Here is a 20,000-nt window from a genome sequence, read left to right on the forward strand (position 1 = left end):
TAGGTTGTGAGGTGAAAGGTAATCCTCAGGCAACTGTGTTTCTCAGCTTTAAATGTTTGTTTACAGAAGGTTGTTGTTGGGCTGTGTTACTACCTTCCTGAGAATTTTGAGGAAAATCAAGTTTATTCTAAAAATTATCGATACGTCATTGTATTTTCCTTTAGTGTTTTCATACAGAATTTCTCTTTGTGGAATGAATGTCTGCCTTTCATGCATGTTACTACTTATTTAAAAAGTGTAATGCCGTTGTAGAAGATGTTTCTCATGGTAGCTGGTTTGTCGATCTGGAAAACTCTTGTGTTCCTGTTGATTCTGGCTTGTCCCAGAGGCTTGCAGGTTTGGTTGTCTTTGTTGCAGTTTAACTGTTTTTCGGTCTGCCTGGCTCGAAATGACTGACTCATCATGTTCGGCAAGGTGTGTGTGTTAGTGATTTTAACTTCCTTATCTACTCTTTCATCTGCTCGACTGCAGAAGCCTTCTAATCATTGAAAAATGTTGTAAAGAGAAAATCTTGATCTTTGTATGATCCGTATTCATGGAGCGGTTATGGAATAACAGGCTATGAACAGGTGTGCTTGTTTTCTGTGAGAATGCAGATTCCCTCACCGTGAGTCAGTGCTGCCACAGCTCAGAGCATTCTAACTGCTTTAATATTTGATTCTGTGAGGGAGAATATTCCAGTGTCAACAGAGCCGAAATGCACATCTGTGTTTACACATGCATATTTTAGCTCTGTGTTTGTGTTTTTTGCACGTGTCAATCTGTGGGCTTGTGTATCAGTCTGTGCAACCGTGTTTGTGTTTGTGTGTCTCTGTGTCTGTGTGTGAGAGAGGGATGTGCTTGTGTGGGGCACCTAAAGTTGGGTGTGAAGTTAATTTTGCTGCATATTTGGCATATGAAGAAGTTTGTTTTGGGATGATTTAAAGTGCGTGGGTGTCTGAGAGAGAGGGAGAGCGAAAGAGAGGGAGAGAGAAAGCGAGAGATGGGGAGAGATGTACACTTAAATGGTTGTTTGTTGAACTGAGAAAGCGCAGGGTTTTCGGGGCAGGTGTTGGATTTGTGACAGCAGGGTCCCGGTCGGTAGGCCTGTCAGCTGTCGAGACATTTTCCAAAATAAACCCACGCTCCCAAGAGACAGAGCAGCGCTAACGGTCCCCACGGTAACAGCCAGAACAGGGCCTGGCGTAGGGAAGTTCTCTGAGAACGCTGCGGGAGGGGCCGGTTGCCGTGGCGACATTCACCTCACGCTGAGATTTCCTCCTTAAGTGAGACCTAGGATGGAGAGAGAGAGGTAGAGAGAGAGAGAGAGAGCGATAGCGCTGCTATATTTTGGGTCACTCCTCCTGGGGCCCTTGGACAGTCTTAAGTACAGTTAGCGGTTAGCGCCTCTGTGGGCGTCACCGGGGCTGCAGTTTGTGCGCTTAGCGGCGAGAAAAAGTCCTTAAAATTCCACCCGCCGGGACCCAGACCGACCTGCCACAGGAACACAGTAAGCGAGAGAGCACACGCCGCGCCAGTTTTACAGCTTCTTATGGCTTAACAGCCGTGTGCACTGGGGGTTTTTATCGCTCTTGCTGTTGTGTGTAATGTATAGCTGCGTTTTACTCTCCGAGCTGTGGTCTGCAGTACCTGCGGAAGTGAGCCTGGAGCTTTAATGTTTTGTTTGCTGTTGTCGGCTGCGTCGGCTTCTGTCGTTGGTTTATTGTTTGGCGGAACAGAGCAGAATGTGACTGGGAAAACAAATATGGAAAAAATGAAAGGAATAAGGAGCGAGACAGTCGGAGGGCTCTCTACACACCTGAGGGCGCAGTGTGTGTTTCACGCTCAGGTGAACAGCCTTTTGTGGTTGATTTAAGGCAGTGTGCTCAAGGGAGCGTGTGGGATATTTGGTTACCATTGTAGGGTCAGGGTGGAGAGAGCGATGATCATACACAAACTCAGAGCCACCGTGCTGGGGGACATTAAAAACAAAGTAGTTTCACTCATCTCTCTCTCTCTCTCTCTGAGTTCCTCTCACCCTCTCTCTCCATTTCTACCTCTCCCCTTCCTCATATATTTTCTTTTTGTCTCTTGTCTGCCCTTCCTCACACTCTCCCCCTCTCTTTCCCCTCCACCGCTCTCACTCTTTCTCTCTCTGACTCTCTCTATCCTGCATCTCTCATGATTCTCCCGAGGTCTTTTAACAGGGCAGTGACCTTGCCTGACCTCTCCTCCCAGCCCAATAAAAAGCTAAACAAAGTAAAGAATCAAATCATCCATGGATCTGAACAGATGAGAATGGCTCCCTGTTCAGACCGGGCTTAAGTAACGCCATCAACCGCTCACCCCCTCACCGACCCACCACACAGTCCTCTCTTACTGTCCTACCAGTCCAGTCAGGGCCAAGTACACTGAGAGAGAGCGAGAGAGGCAGGGAGAGAGAGGAGAGAGAGGGGCAGAGATAAATTGAGAAGAAGGGAGATGGATAAAGCAAGGGGAAGCGGGAGAGAGAGAGAGAGAGAGCGAGAGCGAGAGAGAGAGAGAAAAGCCTCTCACTCAGAAGTAGTGCTTACTGTGTGAATAATGGGCCTTTTATCACTTTGGTTTAGCAATTCAACTGTTGGCGTAGATGATCTTCTATTCAGGCAAGGGAGTCTTTCAATTTTTGGCGTGTCTTCTAAACATTTGATTGCTGAATATTAACTAAAATTATTAATGTTTAGGAAGTTGATGAACAAGTTGCTGTTTATGCCCCAGCATTATTAAAATAATTTATGACCATTTCCTTTGACAGTGTTCTGTCACTGTGATTGTTGTTGCCTTCTGTTGATATGTTTTCAGTATTGACGATCGAGTGAGGTTGTGATAGGGACAGGGGAAATTTGTTCCTTGATCAGCTCTCGAGTGATAATTAGCGAGTCTGCTTGTGTATGTGGCAAAAGTCTAACTGACAGTCCTTAAAATGCTTTGCAAAGAATGGAAGAGGAAAAGGTGAGTCAAATGTAAACTTTGCGACACTGAGCTAATGTACCCTGACAGCACTGTGACAGTGGGAAGCGATGTAAGACATGAACACAGTGACTGAGTGACTTGTGCGTTTGAAGTCATCCGCCATCTTGGGTGTTTTTCTGTGACTTGCGCTCTTAAAAGCCCTCTCTGTGGCTCCTTTTGCAAGTTTGTACTTAAACAAACATCTTGCCCATAGCCTACTTAATGCAATGCATCCATTTCAATTTAAATGTGATGCATTTAGAATCCTTCCACCAACCTTGTCATTTAAACGTTAAATTACCTAGTCTCCCAGGTAATTAACTGAACAATTAGTGCTACTGATTGGTCAGGCTGTCTCCCAGATAAAGAGTGGGTGGAAACCAGCAGTTCTCAGACCTCGAGGACCGTGATTTGAGTGATGTTCTTAGTTTTAGTTTTGCCACCCCTACTTTGTACAGCACATTCATCATTGCTGGAATTAATGTGACACATTTTAGTGAATACAAATTAATACAACAAATAGTTGTTTTTCTCAGACTTTTGCCCATAATGCAACTCCTGCCTTCATTCAACAGAATATGACTTTAAAATGAAAGTCTATCAAGTGACTGACGACAATCAGGTTCTTATCACTAAATCAGACTCCCAACTTCCTGTGGGGAACAGGGGAGCATTGTTGATAGAGTTGAGGTCAGATGTTCTTGTGTAAACATGGTTGAGCTATCGATCCGGGGGCGTGTGTTTTTTTCCCCAGGGTCCTTTGGTAACCGGATATTGTAGCTGCTGTACCACAGCCCCCAGAACAGAGTAACCACAGTGTTACCATAGTTGCGCTACTTCAATCAGGCCTGGCCAACCCGTCCTATAGGTTTTCACTCCAACCCTAACAAGCAACAGCTAGAGCAGGGCTGCCCAACCCTGTTCCTGGAGATCTACCATCCTGTAGGTTTTCACCTCAACCCTAACAAAGCACACCCATTTAACAGCTAGAACAGGGCTGCCCAACCCTGTTCCTGGAGATCTACCATCCTGTAGGTTTTCACCTCAACCCTAACAAAGCACACCCATTTAACAGCTAGAGCAGGGCTGCCCAACCCTGTTCCTGGAGATCTACCATCCTGTAGGTTTTCACCTCAACCCTAACAAAGCACACCTCATTTAACAGCTAGAGCAGGGCTGCCCAACCCTGTTCCTGGAGATCTACTGTCCTATAGGTTCTCACTCCAACCCTAACAAAGCACACCTCATTCAGCAGTTACAGATCTCATTGAGCTGATAATTGGTTGAATAAGGAGAGGTAAATCGGTCTCAATGAAAGCCTACAGGACGGTGGATCTCCAGGAACTGTCAGCCCTGGTTTAAATGTTGGGCTGCGAGCAGCTACACTGAACTCTGTGGCAGTGTGCTCGCGGTCTGGTGGGAAACAGGACTGAGAGACAGAGACCGAGAGAAAGAGAGCAGAGTTTCAGCACAGATGCGCTTTAAGATCACAGCAGCGCAGAGGGGACCAGCTTGTGTAAACATTAAAAAACAAACTCTGGGACTTGTGCAGTCATTAGCGATTCTTCACCCGCTGTCTGCCTGTGTGTGTGGCTGCAGGATGGAACTGCAGTCTGTGTTGTGTGTGTGAAAGCTGCCTTTTTGTTGTGCGATTTAAGAGTGGGTCCAGTGCTTACGAAAATGTCGGTTCACTTTTGAAAATATAACTTCTGAAAATATCAGTGCCCGGTGTCGTTATTTTTCCGGAAAGGCTGTAAGGTAGCGATGTGATTTAACTGACACAACAGGCTGGCTGGACACCCTCCTCAATAAATAATGAGCGTCACTGTTCTGATTACCCTGTGCCCCCACCCTCGTGCTGTTACACACACAAAAGCACATGTACGCCGTGTAGTTACCTATTCGCAATTAATACCTGTATCCTGTTTTATTCAGCACTAATACCTGTACTTGTGCTAATACCTCATTCCTGTGTTATAAGTTAGTAATACCAGGATTGTCTGCGTCATTAACCACTAATATGCATTTCTTGTCTTGTAGGTCAGTAATATTCATTTGTTATGGTATTAAGCAGTAATACCAGGATGTCCCCTCTTATAACTAGCAATATCTACATTTATTGTTATGCTTCACTTGAAAGATTATCTGTGTCGTGGCTTGCATATAAATTGACCTCCTGTTGTATAGATCAGTTGTATTGCAGTTCAGTAGCACTTATGTTATTCAGTAATACCTGTGTTTAGTATAAATCTATACTTTATGTGTTATTTTGCGGTAATAGCCATACATTGTAATTGCTGTGTGAAGACTGACTTTGTGTTATTGAGCCGTAATGGTTGCCTCTTTGTTGTCAGTGCCATGTAGTGCCCATGCTCCAGGTGTGTAATGTGTATACCGTCCTCTTGTCTCCACAGAGCTCAGGAATGGAGGAGACGGTGTGGGAGCAGTACACTGTGACGCTACAGAGGGTGAGTCTCCCATCGGTCTGCATCCTGATTGGCTCCTTTGTTAACCACAGGTCCCTGATTGGTTTGTTCATTAAAAATTGAAAAAAAAAAAATGGATTTAGAAATGATAGATATATTTATTCTGTATGAGATGCTGCATAGTCTCTTAAAACCGCATTTGGTGGGGTGTAGGGTTGCAAAGGGTTGGAGATTTTCTGGTAAATTCCCGAAACTTCTGGGAATTTCCGGGAAATTTTCTGAAACTTTTCCCACGGAAACAGCTGGCTCTCGAGCCATGTTTGTGAATAAAGCGAGGAAAACTAAAGGAGGACAGCCTGGTTTGTATAAGGAGTCTCTCTCTTTATCACTGTTGGGATGCTACATGCTATTCGCTACGTGTGCTGTATGAAGTATTTTGCTGTGATGGCTCACCACATGAGTGTCTTTATCAAGCAAAAACAAGTAATGGCTGCTTTTGAGATGCAGGCCCTGATTACAGAAGCTGTAAACCTCTGTGGGAAATGGATAAACATGAGATCTCTATCAGGAGTTTACATGGACCTGTGGAAGTGTGTTAGCGGCAGTGGCTACAAACATTAGCCACGGCTACTTTGCAGTGTGATTTACCAAGTGTCAGTGAGCTGACAAATAGCTAATGATATGCATGTTAAATTGAGTTAAGGCACATTGGTCTTCATTCAATAAAAATGTTGTCCTTTGAACCACAATTAAGCTCACCAGAGAGTCACAGTCATGGGGTTTCCGGCTCAAACCATCTTTCTCGCTGGCTTTTGATGAGCTAAATCCCCACAGCCCTCCAGAGTGTGTTAGCCCAGCGTGGGCCGTGTGCTGACAGGCTGAGGCTGGGGCGAGACGTCGTTTGCATGCGTAACCGCTGTAGAGCGGAGCGCCTCTCCGCTGGCTAAGATTAAACACAAACCTGCCCCCCGAGAGGGGCGGGTAGGCCCTGCCAGACTTTCTGTTCCCCTTCGTTTCTTCATTACCTTTTCTGACGTCCACTATCAGTTTACACGGAATGAGAAAACAGGCTGCTCGCGGTTAGCCGTCTGTCACACTTCACACCCAGAGCCTGAGCGCGTTTCTGCCGTCAAAGGGACACACTGGCGAATGTTCTGTTGTTTTAAAATGTTTTTCCGCTCCGTACGTTATCCGATTTGGAATTCTAATCCTGCGCGTGAATATATTTATGATATTTATATCGACGCTCATTGCTATTAAATGTTCTCTTGTGGAGCTCAGCATTCGAGTCCTGCCTTGAAGTAGCTTTCTCATTCAAGCACACGGAAGCACATTTAACTGTCGTTTTACATCAGTTAGGTATTAAGCACGTTGAATGTCTTCTTTAAGTGGAATTCATAATTTAACGTAATTTGCTTAGAAGCGCGCAGGTCTCATGCTATTGCCTGTTACACGCTACCCCGTTTACACGGCAGAGCATTAATTCCGGTTCAGCTTCCACACCTGGGGAACACGGCGGGGAGACTTCAGAGACCTTAATTAGGGGCATAATTAATGTCGCTGACTCCATACATAGTCAGTGACATAAATTAAACTCTGAAATGCTGAAGCGTTTAAAAATGAGCTGAGCCCGCCGTCCCCCGGCCCGGTCTGTGAGGTCCCTGCTCCGGGGACGTCCGCTCGGCGCGTGAATAATGCAGGCAGCGACAGCGGGGCCACGTCTCCGTGGAAACGGCGGGCAGCGCCGCGCAGTCAGAGACCAGGAAGGGAGGCGACGCGCAGCGGGCTGCGATTGGCCGGCCTGCGCGCGTGCGCCGTCGCCCCGCGTTACCCTGTCCCCCTGCACCGAGCGAGCGAGGCAGGATTCGGCCGCGCTCCCCTCTCCGAGCCGTCTGAACGCGGGAACGCAGCGGAGCGGAAACGGTCAGTGCATCTCTGCCTTTATCTCCCCGCTCGGGCCCCGCTCTCTGCCACGCCGCTGATCTAGCCGGCCGCGGCGTTAGCGCTGGTCTATCTCCCCGGAGAAAGGGCCTTTTGTTAGCCGCTCTGGCTCCCGGAGGCTGCCAACGGCCTGACCTGTAAACTGTAATTGCGAGCGATGCGATGGGATTGTGTGGAGGGCAGACAGGGATGTGGGGTGACTTGGGAGGGATGAATGGGGTAGGGGGTAGGGGGTAGGGGGTGGGGGTTGTAGGAGGTTGGGGGGGGACTCCAGAAATAGATCTCTAAATCCTGGGCGTCTGGTCCAGGCTGGGGGGGAGGCCCACTGGGCAGCCCTTCAGCCTGGTACCTGCCACTCCACTTTAACATCACAGTGCCTGCCAGACTGCTCTCTCTTTATCTCTCTCTCTTTCTCTCGTTCTCTCGTTCTCTATCTCTCATTCTCTCTCTCTCTCTCTCTCTCTCTCTCTCTCTCTCTCTCTCTCTCTCTCTCTCTCTCTCTCTCTCTAGTTCTGTCCGTCTCATGCTCTCATTTTCTCACTCTGTATCTATTATACTCTAAATCTTTCTCTCTTTCTCTAGTTATCTTTCTCTATCATTCTCTCTAGCTCACTCCCTCACTCTCTTTTTCTGTCTCTCTCACGGTATCATTTTCTCACTCTGGCCCTCTTTACCACCCCCTCCCTATAACAAAATACCGCCCATATATTTCATGTTTTTTGTTTTTTCTCTTGGACACTCCCTCTTCCCTGCTATCTCACAATTTTCTGAGAATTCCGCTCAGTCACCTTTTAAAAAGTTAGGAAGTCGTTGGTTAAAATAGTTTTCCTGTTTACATTTTTAATTCCCAGTGGAAAATATCAGCAGGGGAAATGTTGTAGGACAGTGTGCACTATATAAAATGACAAGCATTTGATTTATTTAAACATGAAATATATCAAAGACTGGACTTTTAAAGGCTATGTTCTGTTAAATTCTGTTTATTTTAAGGAAGCATGTTTTATCTATTTTAAATTGAGAGTCACCCAGAACTGTGTCAAATAGCCTTCCAGGTCAAATAGAGTCTGAGACCAAATGTTCTAGTCTGTATGTACATCTTGAACCTAGAAGAGCGGAATGGCTTGTTTTATATATTATGTTGTTATGTTGAGGGGTTCATCAGCCTGTTCTGTTCATTACCTGTTCTTATGTTCTAGAGTGAAAAACGCTACTAGAGAGCCTGTAGCATAGTGGTTATGGTAAATGACTGGGACAGGCAAGGTCAGTGGTTCCAATCCCAGTGTAGCCACAATAAGATCTGCACCGCCGTTGGGCCCTTGAGCAAGGCCCTTAACCCTGCCTTGCTCCAGGGGAGATCTGTCTCCTGCTAATCAACTGTACGTCGCTCTGGATAAGAGCGTCTGTCAAATGCCAATAATGTAATGTAATGTAATGTAATGTAATGTAGAGGGGCTCATCAGCCTGTTCTGTTCATTACATGTCCATATGTTCTCATACACAAGCAGTGTAACGCTTAGGCCCTGCGGGACTGGGGAAATCCTCACAAATCGCAGGAAGCCTTAACGACCGTGTTTGTGCTGATTGCGCGGTTATCTGATGAACATTAAAGGCGCTGGAATAATCAGCGGGGAGCGGGTTTACCAAAAGTAAACGGCGTCATGGTGTTATTACGCCCCCGCCCTCGGCCTTGTGGCCGTAAACCCCCCCCCCCCCCCGTCGCGTGGAGAGTAAAGGAGCCACACGCAGCCTGTGTAAATATCCGCAACACGCCTTGGTCTGAGAGAGTTTTCGCTAACATTCATCCACATATTCAAACTTTTTTTCTGTTCTCCATGAACGTTAGCTAACGTTAGCTAACAGTTTGAAAAGGTGGTGCACGGCAAACTAAAATGGCTGCTGATGCAGAGAGAACAAAAGATGCCAATTGTCTGCCCGTTATAATGCACTTTAATCAATGTAATATTTGTTCTCGAGAAATAAATCTCAGTAAAGAAATGAATCCACAGGCTGGCATTGTTAGGCATAAGTCGCATCCAGTTGTATTAAACAGGCATTGGTGACAAGCTAAATGGAATGTATGTTCACAATTTCAACCAGTTTGCTGCAAAGGCAGTTCGCCACAAACGTTTGCGGTCTTGAGTGCACGTCAGGGCAACCTGGGGTATCATAGGGCAACCTGGAGCTTTGTCTACTGGTTAACTGTGAACACATACAGTACTGGGCAAAAGTCTTAGGCACCTGTATAACATTCTGTTCAGATGAGATTCTTTCAAAAATTACTCAATGAAAGGTCCTAAATAAATGTACCATACATTTTACATTACATTATAGTAATTTGGCAGAATAGTTAAAAACTGAATCAAATCAATATTTTTTTGTGACCACCCTTCCGCGTTAAAACTCGATAGCCAACGCTGTCCTGCAGTTCTATAAGACAATCGGCAGGGAGGTTGTTCCAAGCATGTTGCAGAACTTGCCACAGTTCTTCTACAGACTTTGGCTGGCTCCTTGCTTCTAATCTCAGAAAGCCTTGATCAAGTTTTTATGTAAAAAGTAGTAAATTGCTTACAGTAATATGTAACTTTTTGAAATTAAATACAAAAATGTCCCTAAAATTAAATCTTTTGGAAAATGAATATTTGGAAATCTCAAATGTGTTCTTTTATACTAACACACACAAAAAAAGAAACATATATATATAATGGAGTCTAGGGTGCCTAAGACTACACAGTACTGTACCTGAGCCACATTACCTAACCAGCTTGAGGTTTAGAAGTGCTTCTTTCTACAGGACTGTAGGTGGGTGAGACTGGGAATCGTCACACTGACTGAGAGAGGGGAAAACCCAGCTGAAAGCTACCATTGTGTTTTGGTTCGTTTTTACTGTGTTATTTTAACCAGGCGCCTGAGAGGGCGTGCAGTGAGGTTTCTAATGGTGTCCTCTCACTCTTGAGTAGTAAAAACGCCGGTGAAAACTTGATTTATCGAATCCCGTTTTATTTGCCCCTCCCGGCGGTGTCACGCTGTGTGTGACAGTATCAATTATCTAATGCACTGTCCAATAAATGTCTCCCTTTTATCGGTCTTGGTTTGGAAAGGGATTCACTGGAGCTCCTACCGTCGGTTCAGGGCTTAGCCAGACGTGAGACGTTTGTCCTGGCCGCAGAGGGTGTGTTCCTGCACCGTTAGTCTTGACATGAGGCGAGTCCAACTGACCCCTGCGGTCATTCTGAAGGACAGTGCAGATCTCAGTCTCTTTCGCCCTCAACCTCTCACTCTCTCCTGTGCCCTCTTCCTCTCTCTCTCCTCTTTCTCGACCTGCGTGCAGTGTTGTATGGCATCATCGTCACAGAGATGTGTATTATTCCAGGTGCTCTGCATCGGAACGTAATCTCTCTGCCTCTCTCCCTTTCTGTTTCTCTACATCTACTCTCTACAAGAGTTCTGCTCCGTCACCCTGTAAAAATGTGAGGGAGTCATTGGTTAAAATAGGCTTGTTTCCCGTTTGCATTTTTTAATTCCCTGTGGAAAATATCAGTTGTGAAATTGATGATTATGTGTACATTATGAAATGAGAAACGTTTGATCCCTCTCACTCTCTCTCTATAACTCTGTCTCTGCAGGACGCAAAGATGGGGTTTGGAATCGCTGTGTCGGGGGGGCGAGACAACCCCAACGTAGACAACGGAGAGACGTCGATCATCGTGTCAGACGTGCTCCCGGGAGGCCCGGCCGACGGACTGCTCTTGTGCGTAAAACCCGCCCTCGCTCTTTCATTTCACATACATTTTCCTCTTCTCTCTCACTTCCTGTGAGTCTCTCTCACTTCCTGTGAGTCTCCTACTTCCTGTCAGTCTGTTCTTCTTCCAGTATATTTCTTGCTAATCCTTGCCTAAGTCCTGGGAAATTCAACACACATTCAGACACACAGAAATTCAACACACATTCGGACACACAGGAACCGAACGGACACTTGTCTCTATATGGGCCAATCAGGAAGGGACTGCGTTGAAAGTCTGTGACTGTCTTACTTGGCGCTGGTCATGTTCAACAACATTGTTGATGAAAAAATTGGTGATGTTACACCATTCCAGATAAGTAATATCTTGGCAACAAATGCTATCTTTGCTAACTTTGTTAGCCCATAACTCCCTTGATAATGGTCCAAGACTAATGTAATATCGGTTCCATGGGTTTCTTATAAGACTAAATAAGCATGCCAAATCTCATTATAACCCATGAAGATGCGCTCCAAAAGTGTGTTGAATTGACCTGGACTTACCCCACTCTGTTCAATCTCACTTACTGATAATTCTAACTGCTTACTACAAATCTACTGCCTGTCAAACATGTAAACACAACTTTAAATGATGGTCTGTTACCATGGAGTTTCTGTTCTGTAGTTTTTCTGAAATCCCATCCCAACCAGATGCTGCAGCTTCCATAACTGTTTTACTGTGTAACACTCCCATTCTATTTATTCCTTCAGTCCGTCCAGTTGTGTGGCACATAACCCATTTATTCTGGAAGCAGCTCTTTCCTCAGCTCTGAGTTGTGGTGCCGCTAGCGTATCTGCCCCCTGGGACAGGGGAAGCAAACGGCTAATATTTGTCTCAATTTGTTCCTTTCCCTCCAGTGAAAATGACCGGGTTGTGCTGGTCAATGCCATCCCCATGGACAACGTGCCTCACTCCTTTGCCGTTCAGCAGCTGAGGAAATGTGGAAAAGTAGCGAAGATTGTGAGTGTGGCTGTGCCTATTAAGAGTCTACACAATTCTCATCGCATTAGGCTACATTATATTACACTACATTACATTACATGACCGCCATTTAATCTGTAATTACATTCCAGATTACGTTTTAGCTGTGATCGTATGCCTGCTTTATGGGAAAACATTTTGATACATGCCATTGTTTCAAAATTTCTGAAATAATATCATTTTGGCCTACAGCCCTAATTTAACCCATCATTGTATAATCGACATGTGAGACGATTAATAACCAGCGTACACACGGCTCTCCATGGCACTGAGGGCTCATAGCACTGTTCTAGATGGTCCGTTTCTGTTATTGTGCACCCTTATGTGTTTGTGCTGTTTTTCCAGACCGTGAAGAGGCCGCGGAAGGTCGTGGTCCAGTCCCTGAAGCGGTCGGTGTCGCAGGACGAGGAGGAGCAGGTGACCAGCGAGTACGACGACTACGACCGGCGGAGCGCTCACAGCGGCAGTCACCACGGCGACCCCGGCTGGAACGGGGGGCTGGGCTACCCCCGGGAGCGCGACCGCAGCCTGGAGAAGAGCGGCTACCTGAACCCGCGCGACCGCGACCGCGACTACGACCGCGACCACGACCGCGACTACGAGCGGGACCGTGACTACGGGCGCGCCCGGGGCAGGAGCCGGGACCGGGACCTCAGCCCCGAGGAGGACTACCCGCGGCGGGATGGCAGCAGGGGCCGGGCCCTGGACCGCCAGCCCAGCCCCGAGCGCCGTTACCGCGGCGACAGCAGCCGGGGGCGAAGCCCCGCCCGCGACCTCAGCCCCGCCCGCGGCAGCTACGGCCGGGAGCCCAGCTACGAGCGCCGCAAATACGAGCACCGGCCCGAACCACGCCCAGAACCGCGCCCCGACCCCCGCCTCGACGACAGGGGGACCAGGAGCCACAGCAGGGACCGTCTGCAGGACCGCTCGCCCTCCCCCGACCGCCGCACACGCGACCGCGACATCGACCACGAGCCGCTGGAGAAGCCCGTCAACGTCCTGCTGGTGAAGAACAGGCCCAACGAAGGTGAGCTTATTCACAACGCTGGTCACTGTGTGGATATAGGCCGGTTTCACAAACTCTGATTAAGCTTAGTCCTGGGGGGTATTTCACAAAGCAGGATTACTGAGTTCGCTGGATAACTCTGCCGGGTAAAACCCAGAACAGCTCGTTTTTCCTTAAGTCAATGTTCCAGATTTGAGCGAGTTCCGGGGCCATTGACTAAATTGAGTTTTGTATTGAGAATCTCCATTCAAAATAGAGTTTAGTCTAGGGCTAGGCCTAATCTGTGTCTGTGAAACTGGCCCATAATGTTGCATATTTACGAAAGGTTACAGGCTGAGGAGGGCGTCATCCTCCCATTTTCATTAGAAGTGACCTTTGCTCTGGCCTCTGCATGGTCCCACTCTCCTTATTCCAGGTTAGTCCCAATGAATGTCAGGGTAACTAGAGTTGTTTCAGGTATAGTTTCACTTTTTATTCTGTTGCTCTTACACTGTAGCTCAACACTGGCATGGTTTTTTGTTGTTATTTAGATATGTTAAAGTTGTATGCTATTAGCTATTCGTCAGTTACATCACAATGTGCAGCAATGTGCTTATCTGACACTGTAACATTGCTAGTTCACGTGATTTCCCTCTGCGCTGTGAGGAGCTGATTGGCTAGATGATCCAGCGAATTGTTGGTGTGGATGAGCTTGAAGGGTTTCATTGGGCACATATCGCCCGAGTGTAAAGGACTGGAATCTGGAATACCTGTCTGGATTTGTTCATGAATTTTATTAACCAATCACTGCATTTGTGTGGTTTCTACCCTGGTGGTCAGGCAGTCCTGGAAGGGTTATGACATGGTAGGGAGGCGGGGCTCCACACTGTAGGTGTGGAAGAGACCGTTAGGTCTAATGGGGGCCCTTATTTTGCCGGACCCCTGGTGTGGAGGGCCCGTGGGATGGGCCACTCTGAGGCTGATGGGTTAGGAGAAGCTCCGTGTGTCAGCGTTGTTTGTGGAACTTCACGAGTGGCTCTTCCCCGCTCAGGTTAATTGAAAAGAAATCGATCCTGCGGCAGAACCTCTGTGTGACCTTGTGCTGGTGGAATATCCTCTGGTTCTCCTGCTCACTCGTTCTCCATCTCTCTCTCTTCTTTCACTGTCCATTCCCCCTTTTCTCTCCATGGCTGTCACTGTCTTTTCTTTTTTATTTCTTTCCCCTTCTCTCTCTCGCACTCCTTCCCCTCTCACTCTTGTCTCTGTCTCACTCTCTTTCTCTATCTCTCTGTCTGTCTCACTCTTTCTCTCTCTCTCCCTCTTTCTCTATCTCTCTCACACTCCTTCTCTTCCCCTCTCACTCTGTCTCTATCACACTCATTTTCTCTCTCTCCCTCTTTCTCTGTCTCTCTCCCTCTCTCATCGTTCTCTCTGCGTTGTGTCTTCAGAGTACGGTCTTCGCCTGGGCAGCCAGATCTTCATCAAAGAGATGACGAGCACGGGCCTGGCTGCCAAGGACGGGAACCTGCAGGAAGGAGACATCATCCTGAAGGTAGAGCGGCTGCCCTGAGACTGCACCTGAGACTACAGCGCAACACATGCGCACACACACACACACACACCCGTACGCACACACACACACACACACACACACACACACACACACACACCCGTACGCACACACACATACGCACACACACCTGTAAGCACACACACGCACACACACACGCACACACACACACACACGCACACACACACGCACACACACACACCCGTACGCACACACACACACGCACACACACACACCCGTACGCACACACACATACGCACACACACCTGTAAGCACACACACGCACACACACACACACACACGCACACCCGTACGCATGCACACACATACACACGCACACCCGTACGCACACACACACACACACACACACACACACACACACACACATACACACCCACACCCGTACGCACACACACACATACACACACACGCCCGTACGCACACACGCACATACACACATACACACCCGTACGCACACACACGCACATACACACACACACACACACACACACACACACACATACACACACACACACACACCTGTACGCACACACACAGATACACACACACACCCGTACGCACACACGCACATACACACATACACACCCGTACGCACACACACACACACACACACACACACACACACACCCATACGCACACACATACGCACACACACCTGTAAGCACACACACGCACACACACACACACACACGCACACCCGTACGCATGCACACACATACACACGCACACCCGTACGCACACACACACACACACACACACACACACACACATACACACACACCCACACCCGTACGCACACACACACACACACACACACACACACACACATACACACACACCCACACCCGTACGCACACACACATACACATACACACACACGCCCGTACGCACTCACGCACATACACACATACACACCCGTACGCACACACGCACATACACACACACAGACACACACACACACACATACACACACACACACACACCTGTACGCACACACACAGATACACACAAACACACCCGTACGCACTCACACCCACACGCACACACACACACACACCCGTACGCACACACACACATACACACACACACCCGTACGCACACACACACGCACATACACACACACACACACACACGCATACACACACACCCGTACGCACACACACGCACATACACACACACCCGTACGCACACACGCACATACACACACACACACCCGTACGCACACACACACACACACACACCCGTACGCACACACGCACACACGCACACACACACACATACACACCCGTACGCACACACACACACCTGTATGCACACGTGCACACACACACACGCACACACCCGTACGCACACGCACACACCCGTACGCACACGCACGCACACACACACACCCATACGCACACACACACACACACACACACCTGTCACACACTGTACGCACACACACACACACCCGTACGCACACCCGTACGCACGCACACACACACACACCCGTACGCACACACACACATGTGCACACACACAATTGTGCTGTCGTCTCAACCAAAAATTGGCATTCGAATACGTACATTTTAAATACAAATTTGTTTGAATATATTCTAATTTGGTTTGTAACACCAAAAAACCCCCAAAAATACCTATTTACTGTTGTGATAGCTATGTCCACTGAAGGGCCAGAAAGTATTGCCAAAAAAACGCAATTTACAAGTGTTGTTCCCCAGTTTAAAGATGTCTGAACAAAACAGTACAATGTTTCCTCAAAATGTAAGAAGCATAAACACAAACCATCTACGGCATTTGCGTGGGCCTATATACACACAAATAATTAAGCTTGAGACAGCTAGAGCATTGTTGCTGCTACAGCCTAGATGACCATAATATCTATGTGTTATTTGCCAAGAAAACTAACCAATCAACGTGGTCAGCGTTTCTTGTTCATGATGTTCCCTGCTGTGGAGAGCACATGCTTAGACCTCACCAAAGTTTGTTTCCACTTATGTTAAGTTTTGTTTCTTGGTTAGCCAAGTCAAATATATTATTTATTTATTTTAAACTTTTTTTTTGTACTTTTTTCCAAATTAATTATCTGGCCAATCTTATTGGCTCTCTTAGGTGTGTGGAAAAACACAATTTAGTTTGTAGAAGAACGAATTAAAACCGCAGGCTTTTTTAAATGTATACATTTAGAATATTCTCTTTCAAGATGGTACATGGCCATTGGTGTACAAAATCAAATAAGGTTTTAAGTTTGAATGTAAATGTGACAGCCCTAACGCACGCACGCGCACACACACACTCCTTTCTTTTTCTCTCTCATGTTATCTGAGGCAGTAGTAAACCTCTAAACTTCCAAGGTTATATGTAATGTGAGGCAGTGACGGCAGTTTGAGTTGAGCAGTGATTGGTTTAATATGCTGAGCAGTGATTGGCTTAATATGCTGAGCAGTGATTGGTTGACTCCCTATAACCTTGGAGAGTCCGCCAGGAACAGGACTGAAAATCAGTCACATGGTCTACTTACTGCCAAATTGTAGACCTAACTGACCAGGCAAGAGTGGGTCACCTGCAAAGCATGCTGGGCGATTCCCTTGAGTCCTGAGTTAATCAAGTTTCCAGTGTGGCTAAGGTGTTGGCACCTGTTAGATTAAATTTGACCCCACAGAGATTTCCTAATTTTGGACCAATCCCATCGCTGGGATTTGGTGACCCGCCTCCCCAGGTGTAGCTGCTCAGAACAGGTGGCACCAGCCATGCTTCTGCACCACACCCCTCTCTTTCTCTTGTTCCCTCTCTCCCTCTCACCTCTCTCTCTCTTTCTTTCTCTCTCCCTCTCACCTCTCTTTCTCTTTCTTTCTCTCTCTCCCTCTCACCTCTCCCTCTTCCTCTCTCTCTTTTTCTCATTCCCTCTCTCTCCCACTCTCTCTCTTTCTCTCGTTCTCTCTCTGCCTCTCACCTCAGTATGCTTTATTGGCATGAAATAGAGGAATTCCTAGAGGAAATATTGCCAAAGCGTAATGTGTAGAAGCTGTTCACATTTAAACAGTTATGAATAAACACTAAGGCCTGGTTTCACAGACACAGATTCAGCCTTGTCGTGGACTAAATTAAATTGTGAATGGAGATTCTCCATGCAGAACTCAATTTAGTCTCCAGCTGTGTCTGTGAAACCGACCCTAAATGTATCTAAATGCAATAATGGTAGCTGGAAGTAGACAAACATTTTAAAATAAAACTTATACAAAAATATTAAAATTGCTTTCATATCTTGTTTAACCCTTTCAGTCCCAAGAATGCCATATGCCACTCAAGTGTAGCTACCCATTTGGTGCTCTCACCTTTTCAGCCAATCAAAATGACTGCTATACTATACTTGTTTTGAGCCACTATTAAAACCCTACAAAATGTTCTCAACGTTCTCAATTTTCTCCGCTAAAGACAAAACCCCTTGGAATTTTGATGGAGCCACTTCATATTGGCTAGGCGGCACGGATGGTGCAGTGGGTAGCACTGCCACCTCACAGCAAGAAGGTCCTGGGTTTGAATCCCGCTTGGCTGGGGCCTCTCTGTGCGGAGTTTGCATGTTCTCTCCGTGTCTGCGTGGGTTTACTCCGGGTACTCCGGTTTCCTCCCACAGTCCAAAGACATGCAGGTCAGGCTGATTGGAGAGTCTAAATTGCCCGTAGCTATGAGTGTGTGAGTGAATGGTGTGTGTGCCCTGTGATGGACTGGCGACCTGTCCAGGGTGTATTCCTGCCTTTCGCCCAATGTATGCTGGGATAGGCTCCAGCCCCTCTGCGACCCTGTTGAGGATAAGCGGGTTAAGATAATGGATGGATGGATGGCACTTCAAATTGGGCTTGGGACTGAAAGGGTTAATCTGTGTCTGTCTGTGAGACCGACCCTAAATGCAGTATTGGTAACTGGAATAGTTTGAGAAAGTACAAGATTTTTTAAATAAAATGAAATAATTGTTTGGTAGTATCTGGTGGTCATGCGAGTCGTTGTGCGTCGGCGCTCTCTCTCCAGATTAACGGCACGGTGACGGAGAACCTGTCCCTGAGCGACGCGGGGAAGCTGATCGAGAAGTCCCGCGGGAAGCTGCAGTTGGTGGTGCAGCGGGACCGCCGGCAGATCCTGATCCGCATCCCGCCGCTCGCCGACAGCGACTCGGAGCCGGAAGGTGAGTGAGCGGGAGCGCCGAGAGCCGAGCGCTCCCTCACTGCATCCACAGGGCTCTAAACCGCTCCAGAGCTCCAGAGCTACACGCGGGCCTGGAAGAAGCAGGTGCTTAAAGTGTTCCCGGGTGATGCGCTGTGAGACCTTGTGATGTGTGGTACTCATCCCTCCCTCCTTATCGTGCGGAGTGAGGACCTAGTGCTGGACAGATGAACATCTATTTTCGCCTATATTCATAACGAAATTCCATATCTACATGATTGTATGTGCTGGTAACACGTTTTTTTTTGTTGAATTCCCTTAGGGATCTTTGGTAGTTTTTGCATACTGATGTCTGAAGTGTTAAAGCAGGTTTAGTCAACCCTGTTCCTGGAGATCTAGTCCTGTAAGTTTTCTTTCAACCCTAATTTGGTACGCCTGATTCTACTAATTGGAAGCTCAAGTATACCGCTAGCTGGTGAATGGGGTGTGCTTTGTTGGGGTTGGTTGAAAACCTATAGGATGGTAGATCTCCGGGACCAAGGTTGGGCAGGCCTGAGTTCAATTATTGGGGTGCATATTTGATCCAGGTCTGCTGGGATTATGAGAGAGTGGCCCCAAAGGAGCAGGTGCCATATAGCCCAACTGCATTATGGGTAGTCTGGAAGTTTATAAACCTCCTTGCACAGCATAAGGTTAAAAATAGTAACGTGGCATTTAGATGGGGTAAAAATATAAACTGAGTTATATTGAGATCCTTGACTCATGTTTCTGGTTAGCAACTGGGCAATCCAACCAGTTTCGAGCTTGGTCAAATCACACCAGATGGTCGAGAAATTCAACCTGTCTTGTTTGTCTAACTTCAGAATGAAACTGCGAGCGGAGAACACATTCACACTGATTGGTTTCAGTCCTTAAGTTCACCTGATTGTGACCGCAATTTCAGGACCCGACCAAAAATCCCTATTTTTGTGTTCTTTTTTCACAGATAAAATGTCATACTTTTAGCTGAAGGACCTCCGAGACACAACATTACAGTTTGGTTGCCCTTTAATCTGTGTAAAGGCCTGTGCCATTGCAGTTGTAAAGTTTTCCCAATTTTGCACTCTCTTTTTTTGCTAACTTTAATTTTTAATATTTTCCGAAAATTAATAAAACTATTTTAATCACTG

At 47.0% G+C, this 20,000-nt stretch overlaps 1 protein-coding gene across 11 annotated transcripts in view; it reads left to right on the top strand.

Annotated features, from left to right (window-relative positions):
* The window catches only part of LOC133139925 (tight junction protein ZO-2-like), a 96,574-nt gene that overhangs the window by 50,490 nt on the left and 26,084 nt on the right, over positions 1–20,000 (top strand). For all 11 annotated transcript variants that reach the window (XM_061259408.1, XM_061259411.1, XM_061259410.1 and 8 more), the window contains 6 exons: positions 5,385–5,438; positions 10,961–11,085; positions 11,974–12,076; positions 12,443–13,124; positions 14,531–14,634; positions 18,700–18,853. In XM_061259408.1, the coding sequence (XP_061115392.1) occupies positions 5,394–5,438; positions 10,961–11,085; positions 11,974–12,076; positions 12,443–13,124; positions 14,531–14,634; positions 18,700–18,853 (1,213 nt within the window). In that variant the 5' untranslated portion in view covers positions 5,385–5,393. The remainder of the gene's footprint in view (positions 1–5,384; positions 5,439–10,960; positions 11,086–11,973; positions 12,077–12,442; positions 13,125–14,530; positions 14,635–18,699; positions 18,854–20,000) is intronic.

This window comes from Conger conger, chromosome 11, assembly GCF_963514075.1.
Source record: "Conger conger chromosome 11, fConCon1.1, whole genome shotgun sequence".
Taxonomy (NCBI): domain Eukaryota; kingdom Metazoa; phylum Chordata; class Actinopteri; order Anguilliformes; family Congridae; genus Conger; species Conger conger.